Source organism: Carassius carassius, chromosome 47, assembly GCF_963082965.1.
Source record: "Carassius carassius chromosome 47, fCarCar2.1, whole genome shotgun sequence".
NCBI lineage: Eukaryota > Metazoa > Chordata > Actinopteri > Cypriniformes > Cyprinidae > Carassius > Carassius carassius.
The window spans coordinates 5,808,313-5,830,787 of NC_081801.1; the positions used below are offsets into that span (position 1 = coordinate 5,808,313).

The 22,475-nt window shown below is 36.5% G+C and overlaps 1 protein-coding gene and 2 long non-coding RNA genes across 3 annotated transcripts in view; 2 read left to right on the forward strand and 1 right to left on the reverse strand.

The window, feature by feature from the left end:
- Window positions 1–3,911: 3,911 nt before the first annotated feature.
- The window catches only part of LOC132130952 (CUGBP Elav-like family member 4), a 91,595-nt gene continuing 73,031 nt past the window's right edge, over window positions 3,912–22,475 (reverse strand). Inside the window, exons 4-14 of the mRNA XM_059542834.1 lie at window positions 20,400–20,528; window positions 20,048–20,127; window positions 19,812–19,952; window positions 19,519–19,657; window positions 15,992–16,144; window positions 15,423–15,533; window positions 13,297–13,359; window positions 13,063–13,143; window positions 10,796–10,939; window positions 8,494–8,690; window positions 3,912–7,497 (exon numbers count right to left, since the gene is read on the reverse strand). Coding sequence (XP_059398817.1) covers window positions 8,563–8,690; window positions 10,796–10,939; window positions 13,063–13,143; window positions 13,297–13,359; window positions 15,423–15,533; window positions 15,992–16,144; window positions 19,519–19,657; window positions 19,812–19,952; window positions 20,048–20,127; window positions 20,400–20,528 — 1,169 coding nt within the window. The 3' untranslated portion in view covers window positions 3,912–7,497; window positions 8,494–8,562. The remainder of the gene's footprint in view (window positions 7,498–8,493; window positions 8,691–10,795; window positions 10,940–13,062; window positions 13,144–13,296; window positions 13,360–15,422; window positions 15,534–15,991; window positions 16,145–19,518; window positions 19,658–19,811; window positions 19,953–20,047; window positions 20,128–20,399; window positions 20,529–22,475) is intronic.
- On the forward strand, window positions 8,650–13,934 carry LOC132130955 (uncharacterized). The gene is made up of 2 exons (XR_009428820.1): window positions 8,650–8,758; window positions 13,041–13,934. It is a non-coding gene; the product is annotated as an uncharacterized LOC132130955 (long non-coding RNA).
- LOC132130954 (uncharacterized) lies at window positions 17,224–17,961 on the forward strand. The gene is made up of 3 exons (XR_009428819.1): window positions 17,224–17,386; window positions 17,525–17,758; window positions 17,887–17,961. It is a non-coding gene; the product is annotated as an uncharacterized LOC132130954 (long non-coding RNA).

Genomic DNA, 22,475 nt, shown 5'->3' on the forward strand with positions numbered 1-22,475 from the left:
AGTCAGGGTGGTGATGCACGTATGCACAACCTTACACTGTTTGGGATTTATTAAGGGATTTTCGCACAGGTTCTGGAGACTTTTGTCCATACGCAAAATCTAGCTTTTGTGCATATGTACACTTTTAGGATGAAATATATGGAGAGTTTTGTAAATGAGACCCAAGAGCTCTTGTGTTTGTCTGATGGCAGTAGGCAGAGCAGCCAGTATAGTACAGCATATGTTGGTTTGTTAATGGTGAATGGTTGCTGCCTCCAGAGTTCAGGGTCAAAACTGTAACAGTGGTTAACAAACTGTCCTGGGTCCAGGTGGTCTAAGGACCAGCTTCTCAGAGGTCCTCGCAATGTGTGAAGTGAGATCAACTGGTCTGTAGTCCTCAGGGAACTGGGGGTTTCCGATCTTTGGCAGTGGAACAATGCAGGATGTCTTCCAGAGCTAGGGCACCTTCATCAGTCCCAGCATGAGAGAGAACAGGTGCTCAGGAACCCCACTGAGCTGGCTGTGTGAACATGTGTTCAACACTCTGGGGATCAATCCGTCAGCTTCAGAACTCATCTTTACCTGTGCAGAGATTCACCAGTTTGCTGTTCAGTTCACTCAGTCCTCACCTGGTCAACAGAAATAGACAGTGGAAAGGTGGGAGAAGTTGGCATAATTTTAGATTTTAAAGGGAAAATTCACATGAAAGTGAAGAGTTTGTCGTCATTTGTTCATCCTCATGTTGTTTCAAATCTGCAGGAAGATTGTTCCGGCTGCCTTTTTTCTTGCAATGAAAAGTGTTTGGGTTGCAAGCCTCAAAAATGACTAAATTTACTTTTGTAAATTTCATTGGCAAAATCCAGTTATTTCAATAGGTGATCAGTAATTTTGTGTGAGGGTAAAATATTTTATACGCTGATTTAGGGGTGCACGATAAATATCGTCCGATAATTAATGTGCATCTCGAGATGCGCATTAATTATCGGACGATATTTATCGCACACCCCTACGCTGATTTCGCAATGGGTTCAAATTGGTCACGTGGATACATTTGCCTCGATCAAACAGAAAGATTCTTGCTTTGAAAGTGACTTCTGTCTTCATTGCTTCTGTCTTCATTGCTTTATTTCTAAACTTTTAAGAACTTTTGCCTGTGAAAGTTCTTAGAAATGACTGCAACTTAAAAGTAATGTGTATGTTTACTATATTGTTTTGAAAATAGTCCTTTAGTTTACATTTTTTTTTACCTGTCAAATGTCCTTTTTAGGTTCATTATATCATATTTAGTCAAACTATTATTATACTTTTTTTTTGCTTAGTCAAGTTTTAGTTGCCAAAGTCTGACAATTTTAGTCTAGTTTTAGTCAATGAAAACATGTCATATTTTAGTCATTCTGCATAATGGTTAAATTGATCATTACAATCATTTTGCTCAGTTTCAGTTTCAATTAATGTTCATGATTGCTGTAATTTAAGAAATTTCATCAGAATTATTGAACTTTCACCTATTGGCACAAATAAAGAGAATATCAACTCATGGTTTATTTTCCCTTACCTAGTTTCCTGATTTATTTATTTATTTATTTTTTTTAAATACATTTTAGTCTCGTCTTTTTTCGTCAGCAATAATGTGTTGATAAAGTCACAGTTTAATGATGTTGGTGTCATCTCGTCTTAGTCAAGGACAAAAAGGTCATCAACAAATATCTTTTCATCATAGTTTTCGTTGATGAAACAGTGTTGGTTTGATGTCAGTAACGGTCAGTTATGAGACACCCAAAAACCAATGACATGATGTCATAAATGTAAAATTGGGCATGACACATCTTGATGTACCATATTTGAATGCAAGAATACTGTTATTGAGTGACTGATCTACTACCTCTGTTCCAAAATCTAGTGTGATGCTTATCCAAACAGCATTTTAAAGCATTATAGATATTCTTTTTAACATAAGGTTAGACAAAAATGTATAGGCAACATTAATATCTTAATAGTTCTTAATAAATTCATTAATAAATGCATTGCACTAAGTTCAGTAAAAAAAAAAAAAAAAGAGGAGTTGCTGTCTATGTTAAATGTTCCAAATCAATCTCAGGTAGAATGTTGTCTTAGAAGGCAGCTAGGTTTTAGAACAAAGCTAAAATGTATTTCCTGAGAAGTATGGAAGTTTTACATGGACAGCCTTTAATTTCTATTTACCTTTCTGTGGAAACATTTTGATGTGTAGCCGATGCTTTGATGAGTTCAGACCCGAAAAGTGTCAGACACGAAGGAAGTAGTTGATGGCATGTGTCTCAGCATTCTGGATAATCACCACTATCATGACTGTGAAGCAAATACTGCTTTCATATGTCAGAGGCACTCAGTGGATGACACCGTTTTCTGCCTCTCATAGCAGCTGAGATCCCTGAGACACACACACACACACACACACACACACACACACACACACACAGTCTTGTATGAATCTCTGTATGAATACCCACTCACTCATCCCCTCTGCTGCATGGATGCAAATCAATGCTGTTTAGAATGAGCGGTGAATTATGTTAGCAGCATCAGTGGAGCGTGCTTTTAGAATTCATGTTTCATATCTGAAATGCACACGTCTGTATTTGATGAATAATTTAAGCACCTCGACTGAGGGGTTGAATCTTTATTAACTTAATCTTTGTTTATTTATTCTTTTATTTATTTATCTCCTTGCCCAGCACTAAGTTTTCCTTCCAAACTAGGACTCTTCATATGCACCCTAAGGCCACATGTTTCAAAGCCTGTGAACTCTGTTGTCTATTCAGATGCAACAATGTTGTTTTTATGTAGGGGAATCTGAGGATGCACAGCATTCTGAGTGATATGTAAATTGTCATGCTTTTTTATATCCCATTTCTGTTTTGGTGTATAAAACAGCTAAATGACATTTCTGCTTAGTCCTGTTTTTTCTTTTCATTGCTAGGTTGAATGACTCTTTGAATTAGCAATTGGACATTTTAAGCCCTGCATCCAACCCAGAAATGTACAGAATCAATCAGTCATCACAGAGGAGTTACGTTGCCCCTCAATCCACTAAGAAGACCCTTCTCTCTCCTTTTGGCCCCAGTCGGTCCTCTTTGCAAGACCTGGAGGAGAGTAAGATCTTAGAAGACATCTTTTTGGTTAGAAAGGCAATTCAGGTTGATTGTTGGAATAACTGAATTTAAATGATCTTTAATTATTAATGTGCTCTTAATTCTGCCTTTTAAATGTGTTTAGTGTCTTGAAATAACTATGGTCTTAATTTTAAGATAATAAATAAATGGTTTATTTTTGCCTTAATAAAGTGTTTATTAATAAATGGTGTTGTTTATTCAGTCACAGATGGTTGGGCAGCAGCTCCATTAAAGTCCACAGGCCTTCCAAGGAACTAACTTGGCAACGTATACGTTTAAAGAGCTTCTCAAGAACAGTTGCTGTGATTTGTAACGTGTAATCCCACTGCCATCTTGAGGAAATGAGAAATTCTCGTAAGAGTGACTTGTCATTAAGATATTTTTCTGGATATACATCTGTTTTTCACAATAATCATGAGTCACTGAATTTTCTGCATATATTAACAATTTTTTATTATTTTTTTTTTTAAAGCCTCGCCTCACTTTCCTATTCCCCCGTTTTTCCAATATACACAGCATATATGCTTTGATACTTCAAACTTTCAGTCAAACATCGCTCCAGGGCTATTGGTCTAATTTGATCTGAAGTGTTGTAAAGAAAGTTTCAGAGAAGCGCCCGTGTGTGTGTGTGTGTGTGTGTGTGTGTAAACCCTCCACCTTTGAAGTGGTTTCAGAGTACATCAGTCGTGCCACAAATCCATAAAAAGAGAGAAAGAGATAAAAACAACTCATAAAAAGGCTTGCATAGAAATACAGCAGAAAATGGGACAAGCATAATGCTGCTTTATTCTACACTGTGCTTTATTACTGGGCTTAAGCGGAAACGCGTCATTCAGTAAAATTACAAAAGAGAGTCTAGGGACCAGAGAAAGGTGGAGTTGAGAACAGGGCAGGAGCTGCAGCAGTACTCCGACTGCTAATACAACTCAATCTCATTGTGATAGGCTTGGCATAAATCCACAGATACTACCCAGCACACTCAAATGTGCTCAAAATGTCTGATTTTTTTTTTTCTTTTCTTTTTTTAAACCTCATTTTAATGCATTGTTTCTTGTAAGTTCAAACACTTTCTGATGAGTTGAAGACAGTGCTAATGAAGAACGGCTATAAAACCAGAGTTGCTGAGAGTTTGATGGATTAGTGCAGTTTTTCTTCCTTTTTTTCAGTGTTTGAAAAAGCAGTGAAGCAAATCGGAGTTCTGACAGACCCATGGAATTGCAGAACAGAAGAAAACAGCAGACAGTTCTAACAGGTGCAATGAAAACTTTTGACACCAGTCCTTCATGAGTTCTACATTCTCCATAAAAGGTTACCCTGATTCTGCCAGTTGCATTGTTCCATTGTGTCTCAAAATACAAAGACATGTAAAAAATATATATTTAAAAAAGAATCATTTAAATGACAAAATCATATTCGGTGTAGTTACAAACATAAAAATGTAAACCATTTAAAATGATAAAAGTACTTATATGTTATTATTTTAAAATGAAAAAAATTTAACAAATAACATTTGAAAAATAATAATAATAATAATACATAAATAGGCAAATAAGCATGTTTGCAGCATACCTGAAAGTGACATTAATGTTCGGATGAAATCTTATGGGCTCTTATGTTCCACAATAGCTTACAACCATACTGCATCTCTAAGGACTAGAGTTTACCTGCTTTGATTCAGTGGTTCATTTTTTTCCTCTAAATTTTCCTAGTCATCCAGTCTTTCTAGATAGAAGTAAAAGACTATAAAATATGCAAACCTATATACAGAGGAACAGCAAAAAAAGAGAAAAAACATTTACAGTATATTCAGTAGTTCATGTATATACTTATATATACTTATAATAAAATTTATGTTATGTTTTGTCTGTTTTGTCATCTCTACATTGCCAGATTGCTATGTAAACAGTTGCAGCTGAAACGGTTAACATGGCGGAAGATGATGAGCGCGAGACAGACGGTGTGAGACCGAAAGGGAGATAAAGACAGGTGACATTTAAATCCAACAGACGGAATGCATATCCTTGCAAAAGATCCTGGAATACCTGAATGATCATGTGTCGGAAAGATCTAGAAGGCAAAATACGACACTCTCGGAACCCGTCTGAAGACTCGTCGACTCAGAACTGGATTCGCCTTCGAAATGAGGTGAACTGCTTTTTACCCTCTATACAGACGCTTTACTCTTCGGTAAAGCGAATTAACCAGCTCTGAAATGATCATATATTTACAATAGTGCCATCTTGTATCATAGGTCAATTGCAACGCATAACCAAAAATCGTTCACGTCCTCAATTTGCATTAACAAGAACTTCAAAAACTCGCGTTCCATCCTCAACCCGCGCGCGGGAAAACTCCTCGACTCCGACTGAACGCTGAAGCAGCACATGTAAACACGCAATGTGATGCGGGTTCTGACATCTGTGCAAAACGTACATAATGCCCACTTCATTGTAACCGTAAGCAGAACGTCGAGTGGGTGTAAATCGGTAAATGGCGGTGTCAAGCTGCACAGGTTTGTCATGTCAACAGATATTTGAAGGCGTTGCTGTTAGCTGTGGCTATAGTAGTTCATTTTATTTCGTAAATAAGGAGAGTGTTATCGTTGTTTTGACATCATCATTATAATGAATGGCTGCTAGCGGTGTTGTTACAGTGCTGCCAGATGCACGGACGCACTGCGGACAATTTGACGGCGCATGCGCGATCGCGGTTCGAAAAACGTCTAGGCGTTCGTTTAGAAAGCCAGCGCTCGATTCTATTGAATAGCGTTGTTTGTTTGCGAATGTTTGCAAAGGCGGGAGGCAGATATGTCCGTATTCTCTACTATTTCGTAATGATCATGTTTCTCATTAAACTCTCTTACGAGAAGAGGCCTTCTTGCATTTGTAAGTAGCACACATACACAAACGGAATCAGCGCGCGCGCATGTGTGTTGACGGATAAATAACGTTGTATCGGATCGAGAGGAATGCCTGCAGATTGCAGCTGCCGATTTGAGATTCTTTCCAGTGGTAGAAGTCCAAAGCAAAGCAGTGGTTTCAAACACCAGCTTAAATCTACAAAAAATTACAGCTCTACATATTGAATAGCCGGTTTCTATATATACACACATATAAAATATATGCATATAAACACATATATGGGTTTTGGGATTAATATCATATGTATCCATATATATGCTGTACAGGTGCATAAATATGAATACATATTGCTTGAACATCTGCTATACATATACATATTGTATGTACGTTATATATAAACTGGATTGTTTATCTCAAACTTCTTTAAGATGGTCTCTGAGCTACAAGGTCAGGACATAAGATAGAAAAGGTAAGGCTGCATAATGGAACAACCCTTCCCATGCACCCTTTCTCTCACCACAGAGAAAAACTAGAATAAAAATAAAAATAAATATTCTTCATTTTGAGCAGTAATTGTAAACTAGCGGAGTGAACGGCCTCAAAGGGCCATTGGAAACATTTCTGCCAGTTCAAAAGCATATCAGCAATCTATATGTATGCATTTATGCATATAGTCATATATGTTCTTTTTATACATATATCTTTTTTTTCCTTTCTTTTTTTGTTAATAGAACTCTTAAACTGATTGGCACAGCAAGAGATGCAGTGGTCTGATTATGTTACAGGTTTAAGTATTTTTTTCTTTTTCAGTTTCATTTGTGATAAAAAGGTTTGGTCATTTGGTCCCTACACAACTAAGGAATGACAGGTAAATCTCACAGCGGACGGAGGCTGTAGTTTGTGGCAGCCATTGCCTCTGGAAACAGACAGGCACTCCAAGAAAAAAGGTTGGCCATCCCGAGTCAAAGCAAGTTCTTGTCCTGAATTGTCAAATCCTTCCAAAAAGTTCTGTCTTTCAAGTGTTTTTTTTTATCCATTTTGTTGGTTTCTAAAACAGTTCTTTAAAAAGTTTTCCCAAAGACGTGTTCAATATTACATGATTCCCATCTAAAAGTCTATCTTAGTTGTAAAAAGTGTTTTTTTCCCATACTACTAATTCATAGATTCCGAGCCTTTTGAGGACTTTCATTGTTTTTCTTTTTCTTTTTTTAAATATATATATTTTTTGTGTTGGTCTTCAGTAGTGTTTTCTGTGGTTCTTCAAAAAAAGGGTTCGAGGGTTCGAAGAAGGGAGTACGGTATGTTCCAGTAACCCCGTGGCTCCCCTGAGTTAAACACTGAAGTCCAAAAAGGTCCAATGAGCCTGGTGGTGGTGGTATATCATGAGGCTACGTCCTCCTCATGTCCCTCTTCAGCTGTACTGTATCCCCAGCCCCGATGATCTTGATCTGTTGTGTTTTCAAATACATTTGGCATGTTCTCAACGTGTTCCAGCTCTACAAAACCTAGGAAGGAAACAGAAAAGGATGGAAGCATTTAAAGACACAAAATGAAAATTCACCCCATCAAATCTTAATGCATGTTGTTTATCTTATTGTCAACAAATCATCCATGCATGTGTTTCAATTTAAAAAAAAAAAAAGACCCGTAATGTTTAATCAATTTGTCACAACCTGATCTTTTGTTGAAAACATTATACTTCTCTGGTGATGTGCTGTTTCATTGTGACTTTAAAAATCCAAAAATCTTGTTAACAATTTTGGATAAAGAGGTACTATACAAAAGTTAATCATTTTTATATTTGTTATTGTTTTTTATTTTATTTATACAATTATTTTCTTATTAATAATTATTATATTTGTTATAATATGATTTACATAATTATATAAATAAGTTGTTTTTGTATAAATCATCACATCTTTGCATAAAAAGCTATTATTTGTTAGAAAAATGTATATAAACAAATTTAGAATGTCAAAAAACAAAAACAAATGGTAAAAATAAATCTAGTCTCGACATTCTATGAAGTTTTTCTTCTACTTATTGTTTTAATGATGTTATCTATTTTATCATAAAACAACAAAAATACTGATTAGCAAAATGATTTTTGCAGTGTATCTGGAAAAGGGTTTACTGTATGAGGTCAGTGCTGAGATGTGCAACAGACATACTGTGTACGTAGAAAATCTTGGCTGAGTTAAAACTTTAAAGGCATCAGCAGGGTAAATTTTCCATCTTTATTTAGATGAGGAGATGTTGAGATGAAATGAAATACAAAGAGTGTACTGTATACATAGAGAAATATATAGAGTGAATCTATATATTAAAAAATACTTTTATTTATTGAATTACACTGAGTAGGAACGAATATCATTGTGTCAGTGAATGAATCACGCATACTTTTCAATGACTCTGTTCACAAATTTGACTGAACTGATGTGTTCACTTGTATAGTTTATGTGTATCCTCGTGGCTTTTGGCTCCAAGGTGATGTGGCTAACCTGTCCTTCCCTGTGCGCAGCGGCGGCCTTAATCCCCAGGGTCAGGGGTGGCTGGGGGGAGGGACGGGGCTAATATGGGCGGTTGGCGTCCTTTGGCCTCTTCAGCTGCACTTTGAGTCTCTTCATGCCGATCTGAAAGCCGTTCATGGACTGGATGGCAGCCTGAGCGCTACCCGGGTTATCAAAGCTCACAAAGCCTGGAGAACGAAGGGAAAAAGATGGAGACAGAGAGAGGACGACAGGTTAGCACCAGATGGATGATAAGGTAATGCAATGGACAGATGGACATTAGATAGGATTGAGGGAAGGGGAGAAATTAGGCCAGAAATGATTTTATGACAAAGAATGAGGTGAGCGTGAAATGAAGGAGGAAAGGATATCAAACAAGTTTACTTAAGTGATCGTGACACATATTCTACTACATGTTTAACATTCAACATATATGCACAAAGTCCATCAATACAGTACAAAAGCATACATAATATACACAATAATCAGAAGCACAGAGAACAAGCAAAATCTACAGTAAAACACAATATCCAGTCGCTATAGCATTAGTAAGAGACCTAGCATAGTCGCTCATAGCATTAGCAAGAGTTATGATGTAATGTCTCATAAAATTTAAATGAAAATTTGTATTTCTGCTATGTGAGCAGCCACATTGGGAAGTACAAATACTGAAACTACACTTTGAGTGAGTGAATATAGCTTAGTTGGTCTTATTTATCTTTTTGTCAAAATCTTTGGAAATAGTTTTTCTAGTTATAAGCTATTTTTCAAAATGTCCATCTGGTGTGAAATATATTGAAAAATACTTTGATTCGTCATTTGTCTTTCTCACCACTTTGGTGGCTGTCAGTGTATTTCAATGGTACAAAACAGATATTAGTACTTAAATAGGTTGGTATAAAAACATATCAGCTAATGAAATACGTGTGTGTGTGTGTGTTTTACTGTGAATTTAAGTTAAGTCTGTACAACCTAAAATGCTGAAAAAAGTTTTGGCAACCACAGCTGCCGGTATTTTACTGTAAATGTTACTGATTTTATTTTACAGTGTGTGAAAGATGAATTGATAATATTTTTGGTTCATAGAAAACTTTTCACAGTGTGCTAGCATTTAGATGGACTTAAAGCCATAAAACTGTCATTTCAGTTTTATGGGGTCTAAGAAATATTTTATGTTTATAATTTGTAGTATAGCCATTAAAAAGGTAGCTTGAATAACAACAACAAAAAAATATTTTTTTTTTTGTTTATGATTTATATATTTGTAGTTTTTTTCTTCTGGTAAGCAAAGTGTAAATGGTGTAAATCTTCAATGTGTTATTGTCTTAGCAATTACAGCAAAATTCTGCCAGTAAACACATGATCATTTCAACAAATTATTTGCTCTCATTTTCTCATCTACTTTCTCATTTCTCTCAGTTATGAGGTATTGTGAATATTTCAGCTGGCTCAGCATTTCAAATCATTACCTCCTGCTAACTGTGCTTACATTAAGTTGAAAATCGAATAGCGTTGTGTTTGTTCATGCATGGGATGGCTCTGATAAGTCAAGGAGCCAGTGAAGCTGCAGATAGTGCTAATTAAAATATAGAGGTTCACATTAGTTATGAGCGGGACATGCTAACACGCTTCTGCAGTTTCCCCCTACAGCCTCATGTCCCACGCTGATTAAGGACATAAAGATGCCACTCTACATCCTCTTCATTTTTTCCTTTAATTTTACATTCATTCTTTTTTCCTGTCTTAAGCCAGATGAACACTGTGTGATTTTTATTTTTCCGTCCTCTATGATTGGTGCTTCTCAGACAGTACAATGAAACGACATTTAAGGTGTAAACTATACATATTATCTACGACTTTGACTGTGTCAAAGGTTTGTTCTGACATTGCAATTTTCACACAAAACCGAATAACATAAATCTAAAACGAAAAACACCAAACTGCATAAACGGACTTGAAAAGCGTGAACTTGTGGTGATTTTGATAGTCTGATTACAATACTAATATATCATCATAAGATATTTATTTAAGTGGTTCGTCATAGTTTCCCTCAAAACTTTTAGAAGCTACCATGCATCGCAAAAGTAATTTAGCGCTCATTGGTGAACATGTCATACTAAGCAATCTAAAACTTATTTAGCCCTATACCATCCCTAAATTGGAGCAAAAACCACACAGTGCGCACCCGGCTTCAATCGAAAGCTTCGCTGTGGTAGAGAAATGAGGTAAAAATGTTAATAGTGTGAGTAGGAATGAGAATAATCTTCACAGGTGTCTTATCATTTTTACCCACCAAAGCATTTACTTTGGTTTGTCGCCCGATCCACAAACACTTTGGAGGAGATGACATTACCGAAAGGCAGGAACATCTGCATCAGCTCGCCGTCCCCAAACTCCTGAGGGAGGTGATAAATAAACAGGTTACAGCCCTCTGGCCCTGGAGACAGAGAAAGAGAGAGAAAGACAAGGAGGATTGTGGGATACAGGGGATTAGAGAGACAGGTAGCACAGAGAGAATAGGTGGAAATGAGAGGAATAAAGAGAGATGGAGGTTAAAACAAAGAGACAAATGGTGGAATTAGACTGGGCTTGCCAAAGTAGAAGCTATAGAAACAGTTTCTCTTTATTGAGCAGTTGCCCTGGCATCTGAAATAGCACTTCTCTCCTTAAGTTGAATAGATGAAATAACCGTACAGACAAATACTCCAGGTTCTTCAGGCACTCCTGAAAAGAGTTGTTTTAGATTAGCTCTTCCTTCAAACTGTGTAAAGTGACAGAAAAGCAGTGTATAGGACGAAACTCATTTACAATTCTTTTATGGAGAAAGGACAAACTGCTTGATCGAAATTATTAGCTCACCTTGAGCTTTTTCATTGAATCACGGCACTTACTCTGATTACAAAGGTTGTTTTTAATTTCCTGGGACAAATATAAGACCCATCATACACAACAGACCACAATCCAAAGGGAATGACTGCAGCATATACTGGCTGGGCAAAGATAGACGATTGAAAAACTAGCAATACTAATAAAACATCATTGGTGTTGTATTTATTTTGTATAAAGTATGCAGTACATTATTATATTTTATTAGTGCGGTTTTATTAATCGCATCCAAAAAAAAAGTTTTTGTTTACATAATATATGCGTGTGCACTGTGTATATTTATTATGTATATATAAATACACATGTATGTATATATTAAAGAAAAATAGCTTCTATGTCCCTTGTTTATAGATAAAATATTTATACATAATATAAATTATATTTGAACAAATATATATATATATATATATATATATATATATATATATACACACAAACACACAAACACACACATGTAAATATTTATAAAATACATACATAATTCCTTACATTTATATAGCGCTTTTCTAAGCACTCAAAGCGCTTTAAATTGTCAGGGGGTATCTTCTCATACACCGTGTACATGTATGTTTGTGTGCTTATATATACGTAATATACACAGTACACACATATATAAACAAAAACTTATTTTGGATGTGATTAATCATTTGACAGCACTAATTTTTTATTTATGTATTTTTCTATGCATAATTCCTTGTTTTAGAATCAACAACAATCGACAAATATATGGTGAATAAAGTTAAGCTGATTTTGTCCATTGATTCAAAAAGAACTTGTGTACCTCGATTTCTAATAACTTTAATTAACATAAACATTATACAATTCTATAATGCATAATAGATCACGAGAACCATAGACAAATCATGCACATGGGCTCCTGTCATCTGCATAGCAGTCTCTTCCTGTTTGTAGATTGTGACTCTGTATGATGGTTTATTGGTAATATTTCTGTATAGTTTATAATAGCAGCCACTGGAGGGAGACGGAACCACAATCTTTTGTTTAATGTTTTACAAAGTCTATCAAGAACACTGAATCTAACTTAAAGGATCATTTTTTGTAGCTTTCCTAATGTCTGTTGATCTCTGACAGGCCATCATTCACCAGAGACAATCATTTATCTCATTTAACTCTTTACTGATAGGATTTCATTATTTTTTACTTGGTATCAAACCCAACGTATTGTCTAGGGAAATCAAGGAAGATACAGTAATTTTGTGAAATATTATTACAGTTTAGAATAAGTTTTCTATTTTTAAATATTTTAAATAAATGTAATTTATTCCTGTGTTGAAATCATTTCAGAAATAATTCTGATAGGTTGATTTGCTGCTTAAGAAACATTTATTATTATCATCAATGTTATTACTATCAATGAATATAGTTCCTGCAGAATATTTTTTATGAAAACTCTTTTTTTTTTTACTTTGAAGACAGAAATCTTTTATAACATTATAAATGTCTATACTGTCACTTTTGATTAATTTAATGCATCCTTTCAGAATCTTACTGGCCATTAACTTTTGAACGGAAGCGTAACTTGCATACTGCACAATCGATGTATAAAATCTCACTTTAATAGGATGTCAATGAAAAGACAATTACAGAAAATGTCACAGAGAGAGACCACGTTGAATCCTTCACTCTTACAGGTGACATATCTGACAGACTCACCTTCTCTCTGCTGCTGAGGGATGATGGGAGGCGGCTGAGGAAAGGCCTGGCTGATCTGTCCATATGCAGCGGGGAAGGCTGCTGAGACACACACACACCACACACACACACGCCCATGTGTCAGATAACACACACACGCTTCACACTTCTAATTCCAGCACACATACACAGCGCATGTACATTTCATTAACTGGGAAGCAGGAAAATCACAAACGCCTCCATTGAGTGACAGACCTGCATACTGTTGGACTCCAGCGTAGGCCTGCTGTAGGGGGTCTGCTGCGGTGGGACTCTGAGCTGCCAAAGGAAAGAGATGAGAGCGTTACAGACACAGTCGGGGTCAGTGAGTGCACCTGAGTGTGTTCGGGGAGAGCTGTGCACCGAGAATGATCTTACCTCACTTCCCTCCCCCTCACCGTTCAACCCCAAACAATTAAGCCGAGGCGTTCGCACGGGGCCCTGCCAAGTTTCCCCGCTGGCCAAGTGTTGGAAAGACAGCCAGAGAGTGTACAGAGAACAATATAGATCTATAGCTCTACACTGCACATCAATCAGCTGAGAGCTTTCACAGTAATAAAGGCAACTCAGGCCCGGCCGGCAACGCTACTGTTCTAAACACTGATACACATACTCGCAGCCTGATAACTTAACGCTGCTAAAACACTAACGCGGTAAACACTGAAGCATCCCCGCTCAGTATTGTGTGCTTGGGGCTCATTTGATGGACTTGTGAGTAATATTACACTTAAAAGCAGGGAGAATTCAGCCGAAAATGAACATCCTGTCATCATTTACTCACTCTCATGTCGTTCCAAATCTGTATGAACATAAAAGATGATGAAGATGGCCTAAATTACACTGGCACTCTGGAATACTTGTTTCTGTTTGGTCAATCACAGCATTCAGGCGTCAGATATTTCCTAATATTTGTTCTCATTTATGTCAATGCAAAATATCAGACTGCTCACCTGGGTAACTGAAAGCAACGCAACCTTCACATCTCTCATATCACACCGAGGACTTGTGTGCTCTTGTTTTATATAAACGCAATTAGCACCATCATTTTGCAGATGAAAAAGGTCTCAGAGAACTTTAATATTAATATTTCTGTAATATTGTTGCAATGTTTGTTTTGTTATACAGATTGTTTTGTAATTCAAATGATAGAATCTCTAATGCATAATATACGTTATTATATTATTTTGTGTATTGTCATGAGGTAAATGATGGTAAAAATGTAATTTTTTGGTGAATTATCCCTTTAAAGGGACAACAGTTCAATTATAGTTTTTGGTCCAATAATTTTGCAGGACATACAGGCAAAAAATAAATAAATAATTATATAAATATATATGTGTGTTTGTGTGTGTGTGTGTGTGGTATGTGTGTGTGTTGGTATATATTGCTGTTTATTATATGTATTGTATTATTAGTGAATATAAATAGTATATAATAATAATATAAATCAACAAATTACATTTAGTGGAAAACCATACCTTAATTATTTTAATATTTTAATGTAATCAAGACTTTTATTGTATTTGAAGTCTTATATTTTCCTTATTAATTACATTAAAATGTTTCCTCCATTTGGAAAGACATCTAATTTAGCTTTTTAGAACATATTTAAACATCAATAAATATAATACATATAATCAAAATTCTTTTTCATTCATTGACCCTTCAGCAGGAAGTTGATTGACAGAAGATCTGATAAACAAACCTGACAGGAGAGTAGATTAACGCTGGTGGACTTAAACTTGAAAAATGGTGGACATTGATGTCTTTCCACGGTTGAAACAAGATACCTTCTGATATTCATTCATGTTTATTTAGGTGCTACAGTGATCTGTCACGACACATTAAAGAGCCACAAAACAGACTTTTACCTGTTCTTAAAGTTCAATGCTTCTATGTCCCTCTATTATTTTTCTGTATGAAACAGCATGAATAACATTGGGTCAGGGTGAGTAAATGAAGATACAATGACCATTTTTTGGTGTATTGCCCCTTTAAAGGGAACACAGTTCACTGTTGGTTGTTGTGTAGCTTAATGGACAAAGCTGTGGGCTGCTATCCAAAAGCTTGTAGGATTGAACTCTGGAAGGCATAAGCATCACCACCGTGCCCTTGAATGGGTCACTTAAAATGAAAGCGTCTTCCAAATATAATGCATGCACATAAAACTACAGCCACACTACAACAACAACAACAACATCACTCTACAAAGCTGACGACACCAAACAAACATGAAGGAACTACTCACATGTCTCTCACTCCCTCTGTCAACGATATATATCACACACACACACACAGTAAAACAACACTGCACGACACTAACGTCTAAGGGAGTTCTATACCTTCTGATAGAGACGACAGGAAGCAGCTTCCCTGAACCCCAAAACAACTTCTCTGTGCCATGCCCAGGCCGCCCTTCTCCGAGTCTTCCCTAAACACCACTTCCTGTAAAACTGGGATATAGCCAGGAGACAGGTATTTGCTTTTTTTTTCTTGCTTTTTGTTTTTGGCACCTGACATGAATACCAATCCACAACACACACACAGACTCGCACTGTGACAGCCAACAGCCGATCACTGGCCATTTCCAAACGCAGTTAAATTAGAAACTTCCAGAGACATATTTAATGACATGCTTTTGTGTTACTAAAAGACTGCAGACTCATCAAAACGAAGAACACTTATATTCCTAAACACATAAGTAAACAGTGCACAAGACTACTTTATGTACAATCATAAAATTTGATTATGCTCTAAGAAATACTGTAATTCACTGACATTATCGTCAAAATTTTATTATTATTCCTATATACTATTGTTGCAAAGTGTAACCATTAAGTTTAATAATAATTTAAGGTTCAAATCTGTCATATTTCTGCTGTGTATCTGTGGATGAGAGCATGTAGTATACCTGGGTACGGATGGATTCCATTGGTAAACATGGCCTCCGCTGGGGCCTGGCCGTTGGCCTGAGGAGGAGGCAGACCTGTGAAACCGTTGACACTAATTGGAGATGGAATGCTGGTCACCGTGGGAGCTGTGATGCCAGGGGGCGTGCTTCCACCTGGTGGGTGGGGCCAAGTAGAAGAGAGCATATTTTAAATGTATTGTAAAGTGTTACCAAATAAATTTTAATTATCTGTTAATTTTATAACTAATTACTAAAATATATAAATATAAAATTACAAAAAAATACTAATTACTATTATTTCTAAAGTTTAGATTATGAATTATTATCCATATAATAAATTAGTTTCAATTTTTACCAAACAACAACAACAAAAAAAAAATCTTATTTACTATATCTTAGTTAGGGGGGAAAAGCAAAAATGATAACTAAAAATGATTAAAAGACTTTGAAGTTGAGACCAATACACTCTAAAAAATGCTGGGTTGTTTTTTCAACCCAAATGCTGGGTTGAGGCCGTTGGATAGGATTTTGGGATGTTTTAACCCAAGTTTGGGTTGAAAATTGGTCTCCGTTGTAACCCAGCGGGGCTGGGTTGAGAACGCGGACGTGAAGGAGAGCACGCACGTCACGTCACGTCAAGATCGTACGTCTCCAGAGTGAGCAGCCGCCATTTTCTCATCGTGAAAGAAGCTAGAAGCGAGTGAAAGACTATGGTAAGTAAATATTCAAAATGTAAAGTTATCGTTTATTGTTTACCCAGATGTATGAAAGGCGGAAACAAAGGAGCTTAACGTAATATTTAAAAGAAAAAAAAAATGGTCGCGGTTTTCGCCTTAGACACGGAGGTCTTAACTGCATCATTTAACGTTACTGAACGGAAGAGGTAATTTTAATATAACGTCCGTGGATGTATTTTGTCATATTTACATAATATTTTACATTATCTGTACTTTTTGAGGCGTTAATAGACGGTTATGGTCACGGTTACGCTTATGTTAATTTGTCTTTTTTTTCGCGGTTAAACTGAATGTATGTTTGTCTCCTAAAGGAAACGGCATTGTGTAGTAAAGACTAGCATAATTATTTTGAGGCTGTTGAAGTGGTAACTGTTTAAAGTATGTTTTACATGTAATATTTCAGACTTTTCGAGTTCGTGTCTTTACTGTGTCTGCACCGAGAGTTAAAGACACAGAAGCTGTTTGTGTGAGAGTCACACACTGTCTGAGGAGGAGGAGGTGTTCTCAGCTTCTTCTGAAGAGAGGGACAGACGGGTTTAAGGAGAGTAAACTTCAGAATAACATCAAGTTATATTTATTTTTACTAAGACTAAAATAATGTTTGTTTTGTAGATGTTGAAATCCAGAGACAAGATAACTTCATTCTTTTTAGACTGATGTGATTTTTTTTTATTTTATTTTTTTTTTTAGAAAATTAATGTTTCTGTTGTGCCCTGCCTGTTTACTTCACATTTTGATGCAACAACAGAGTGATTATATGTTCATATTTTGAAACCATTGATGTCCCTCTTTGCAGAACTCAAACTAACTGGAGTTAAGGACACAGAAGTCTGTTTGTGTGAGGAGGTGGTTTTCTCAGCTTCTTCTGAAGAGAGGGAAAGATACAGTAGTTTAAGGCAAGTAAACGTCATAATTTCATGTTATCAGTTGTTGTTTTTTTTTTACTAAGAGTAAAATAATGTTTGTTTTTTGTTTTTGTAGATGTTAAAAGCCAGAGACATGGGAGAGCATCATTCTTTTGAGATTTTATGTAAGTTATATTTAGAAAATAAATGTTTCTGTTGTCTACTGCCGGTTTACTTCACATTTTGATGCATCAACGGTGTGATTACTTGCTCATTTCATTAAAACCATTGATGTCTGTGTTTTTCATTGCAGAACTCAAACCAACTTTGGAGTTGTCTTGTCTGATTTGGAGAGTCATCATTTTTGGTCTTCCCTCTTAAAGTAAAGTTCACACAAAAAAATCATTTACTTGCCCTCATGTCATTCCAAACCTATAAGACTTGAATATATTGAAATGAATATATTTTTCATTTTCTCATAATTTTGTTGATCCATTTATAGTCTAGATAATCAGTATTTTCAAGCCTCATAAATAGAGTTATTGTAGAAGTAATTCATTCTGATATTTATATATGAATAAATCTTAAATTATATGATAGCAAACATGTATGTTCAAAATAAAATACTGGTCTCCCAGACTAGCAATGGAGGACACAAATTAAGAGAATATTAAATATATTTATTTGTGTTCCAAAAATGAGCAGAGTTTGTATGAGTCTGGAACAACATGTGGAGAGTAAATTAAGATTTTTTTTTTTTGGTGAACTAACCGTTTGAAGAGCAGCCATCTACGTACATGAACATTTGTGAGGTATCTGAATGTCATGTCTGTTTTAATGTTTCAGTGAAGAAGTTTTCTGAAAGCAATATTTATTCAAACAATATTACATGCCCTCACACTAGTGCTGCCATTATAGCACTCTGGAGCGCTGTGGTAGACAGAGACATTAAACAACCACACAAAGTGTTGAAATTATAAAACAGATTATTTACCTATCCTTACGGATGTGAATACACCTCTATCTGAAAATGGATAGTTTAATTAAATGTTTTATTTTTTCAAATGTGTTTCTCTTTCTAGGCCACTGATGAAGAACAGGTGGTGACTGGATGAATGCTGGTCAGAGAGGAGAACGTCCTTTCCCCTAAACTGATGCAGCAGTGGTTTTAAAGGAGGACGCTGCCCTGGATGATGAAGATGTCACATGCTGTGCTGATGGGGCTTCTTCATGATTACATCAGTTATGCTAAAGAGATCATGAAAATTTACCGTGATGCATGATCTGTATTCATGGACTATGAAACAAACTGTAAGTGTATAATTTGTAAAAACAATGTTAAATGCTTTTTCTGTGTTGTTTAGTAGAAGAGTTTACACTCTTGTCAGTCATACACATACTCACATTCTTACACACACACACACACACACACACACACACACACACACACACACACACACGTCTGTTAAATGTTATATCAGAGTTAATGTTGTGATTTATTTGTGTACTGTCATGCCAGAATAGTTGGTAAAGAACCTAACTAATTGTGCATTTATTGTATAAGTGTTTTCGTATATTTTTATACAATATATAAAATCGATTATTAATTATCACAAACGCTGCCTCATCAAGCATTACATGCGAAATGAATTTGAACATTTTCTAAATACAGTAGTTTTCCTTCTGAAATACAGTGATAAAAAACACTGCTCTGGTTTTTGAAACCCTGCAATGAAGTCATTTTAAACCATAAAAAAAGCAATCCAGCAGGTTGGGTTAAACATGATAACCCAACTGGTTGGGTTAAAATAATCCAGCATTGGGTTCGTCCCTTTTTGACCCAGCGCTGGGTTGCCAAAATAAACCAAATTGGGTTGTTTTCAACCCAGCAGTTTTTAGAGTGTACTGTCTGAGAATGTCTGCGTGTGTGTGTGTGTTTCCTCACCTGATGTTGGGGTCATGGGAGCCCCTGGGAGGCCGTTTATAGTGGCCATGTGTTGCATCTGTGCAGCAGCAAAAGCCGCCATAGGGCTGAGATATCCTCCCTGACCCACTGATGCCATCAGCGCTGCCTGCTGCTGAACCTGATGGACAAAACCACACTAAGATAACATAATCTCATAATGCATGGAGCACTGTGTATAATCGAGACTTTATAGAGTCGACAGATTTTTTTCCACTGAGACCCTGCAGTTTTGTTGGGAATAGGGTCTAATGAGAGAGAGAGAGAGCTCTTGCCTGAGCATAGGCGCCGTACGTTCCAAACTGCAGGGCCATCGGATTGAAGATGCCCATCTGACCGGCCATCTGCTGCATGCGTCGAATGGTCCGTTCCTTATCTGTGTCTGCAAACTTCACCACCAGGCTGGAAGAAGCGCCCTGAAACACACACACACACAAACAAAATGAGGACTCTTTGTGCTTTAAACGTTCTAATGATACAAAAATGCATAATCACATGTGCTGGCACCCACAGGCATGGTTTGGCTGCCGTGTAAAGCACTGATAGCGGCCTGAGCTTCTGCATGAGTAGAATACTTCACAAACGCACAACCTGAATAGAGAAAAAAACTCAGTGAAAGAAAGAAAATGTTGAGGGAGACCCTCTAACTGGGTCAAGAAGCCATGTTGTTGTAACTCCACAAATGATTATTAAACATTTATATATCATCATCATATTAATGTAAGAGTGCACCTTTAAGGTTTTTAAACAGATCTTTAAAAAGCATATATTTTTAATGATATATAATATAATAATAATTATTAACATACAGACTTGAAAAGTACACTTCAGTGATGATAAAAAATCAGACTGAAGCCAATAACCTTTGCTGTTTCCATCAGGACCTCTGAGGATGGTGCACTCCTCAATGCTCCCGAAGGACTCAAAAAGGCGCCGCACGTCGTCCTCACATTGCTGCTTATTCAGCATGCCAACAAAGAGTTTTCTGTCTTCTGAAACAAACACAAAGAAGTTGTTAAAGGCTACACAGGAAAACAACATCTGTCTGTCGTCTTGTTCTACTGCTCATTTCAATATATGCACAACACCTCTTTTTTCCATTTTTACTAATTTTTACTGTACACGCTGTTTGAGCATTTTATTTTTAAAGACGACTGAATCTTATAACGACACTCAAAATAAACAAGCAATGAGGTGAGTACTGTAAAATGTAATCAAAATGCTATTAAAAGTCACCATAACTAAAGTACAACAGCAAAGACAAACTTATTAAAAGTCCAAAAATCAACAACACATTGGATCAATCCCACAATGCATGCTTTTTATCCACCTAATATACAATTTTCTGTGGCTTAATCCAGAAGAGCACTAAAAAAAAATCCTGTTGGAGCTACTGTATAATGAAATGAGTTCATGAGCGACTTATCTGTGGAGAACCTTTCGCCTAGTCGATTCTGCCACCTCAGGAGTCCCTTGTTTATTGTTTGTGCTGTTCTTTATCAGATTATGTAGACATTATTGAATTACACATCAGCGTGAGGGGAACAAAAGCGGTATTGTTTCAGGGTTTTATTAGGCTGTAATTGCAGTGTCAATGCTGCATGTGTTAAACTCAAGACAAGGCACAGAGTTAAAAAACAAGGCACACATTTATAGGGCGCAGAGGGAATTGGACTGAATATGAAAGTGTGTAAACATGCACACACATATTTATCTTACTATCTAAATGGTGACATACCCTAGACTTCAATATATATATATTTTTTTTTTTGTAATCCAGACTATTAATATAATGTAATTATAATTACAGACTTACTCAAAACAATTGTGTGTAAATTGTTTTAGAAAAATGTGCTTTAAGCAACTGAACATTCTAGTGGATCATGCAGGTTGGTTTGTATAGGTAAACTTGATCAATGTGTATGTGTGATGTGTGTGTGTGTATGATGGATGATGCAGCAGAGATATTAATGAGCACTACTGTGTATGAGTATGTGTGTTCCTGTGTTTGTCCAGGCCTGCCGCTCACTAACATGCTTTGACAGGGTGTCCTTGCCCAGTCAACAAGACTAATCTCTAGTCCGGCCTCTCTCTGTGGGGAATGTTTACAAGTGTGGTGCGCATATGCGGGATAAAATGCACACAAGATCCAGGTAGCTTCAGATAGCTTAAAATGAAGAAAAGCCAAAGATATCTGAAAGGGATAGTTCACCCAAAAATCATCATTTACTCTCATGTCGTTCCAAACATGTATGAGATGCTTTTTTTTATGTTGAACATAAAATATATTTTGAGGATTGCTGGGAATCAAACAGTTGGTGGTTGCCATTGACTTTCATAGTATTTTTTTCTCCCTGCTATGGTCTTTGGTCAACGGGAATGTTGTTCCCGAAACCACAAGGGTCATAGATCTATAAACAAGTCCTAGGTGTAAATCACATTGTGCACATTTCCTGATAATGGTGGGACAGAATAAGCTATTTTGTTTAGAACAACAAGTCTTTCATTTAGTTGTCTCTAACCTGTGTCTCCAACTGTTTCCTCTCATTCCCTCTGATATCCATCCTTATTTGTCTCTTATGACCAGACCCCACCTCCTTGTCTTCTTTCTAACTCTCCTTTAAGTCTCTTTCTGTCTTTGTGCCTCTCACTTCCTTTCTTTGTCTTTCCCACTTTGACCTTTAGAGCTCTCTCTCCATCCCAGCTTTCACTTTAAATGACTAGTGAATGGATCGGTCGGGGACGGCACATCAGTTTTGCCAGTGGAATCAGAGGGCTTTGCAGGGACATATATTGCGTTTTTACAGGGCTAACAGGGGGATAAATTCAGCTGTCCATCATGACGAAGACGACTGATCTGTCAAGTGTGTGTAAAGGAAGACACTCGTAATTAGAGGAAGGACCGAGTGTATGGCATGAAATGACGGGAGATACTCTGA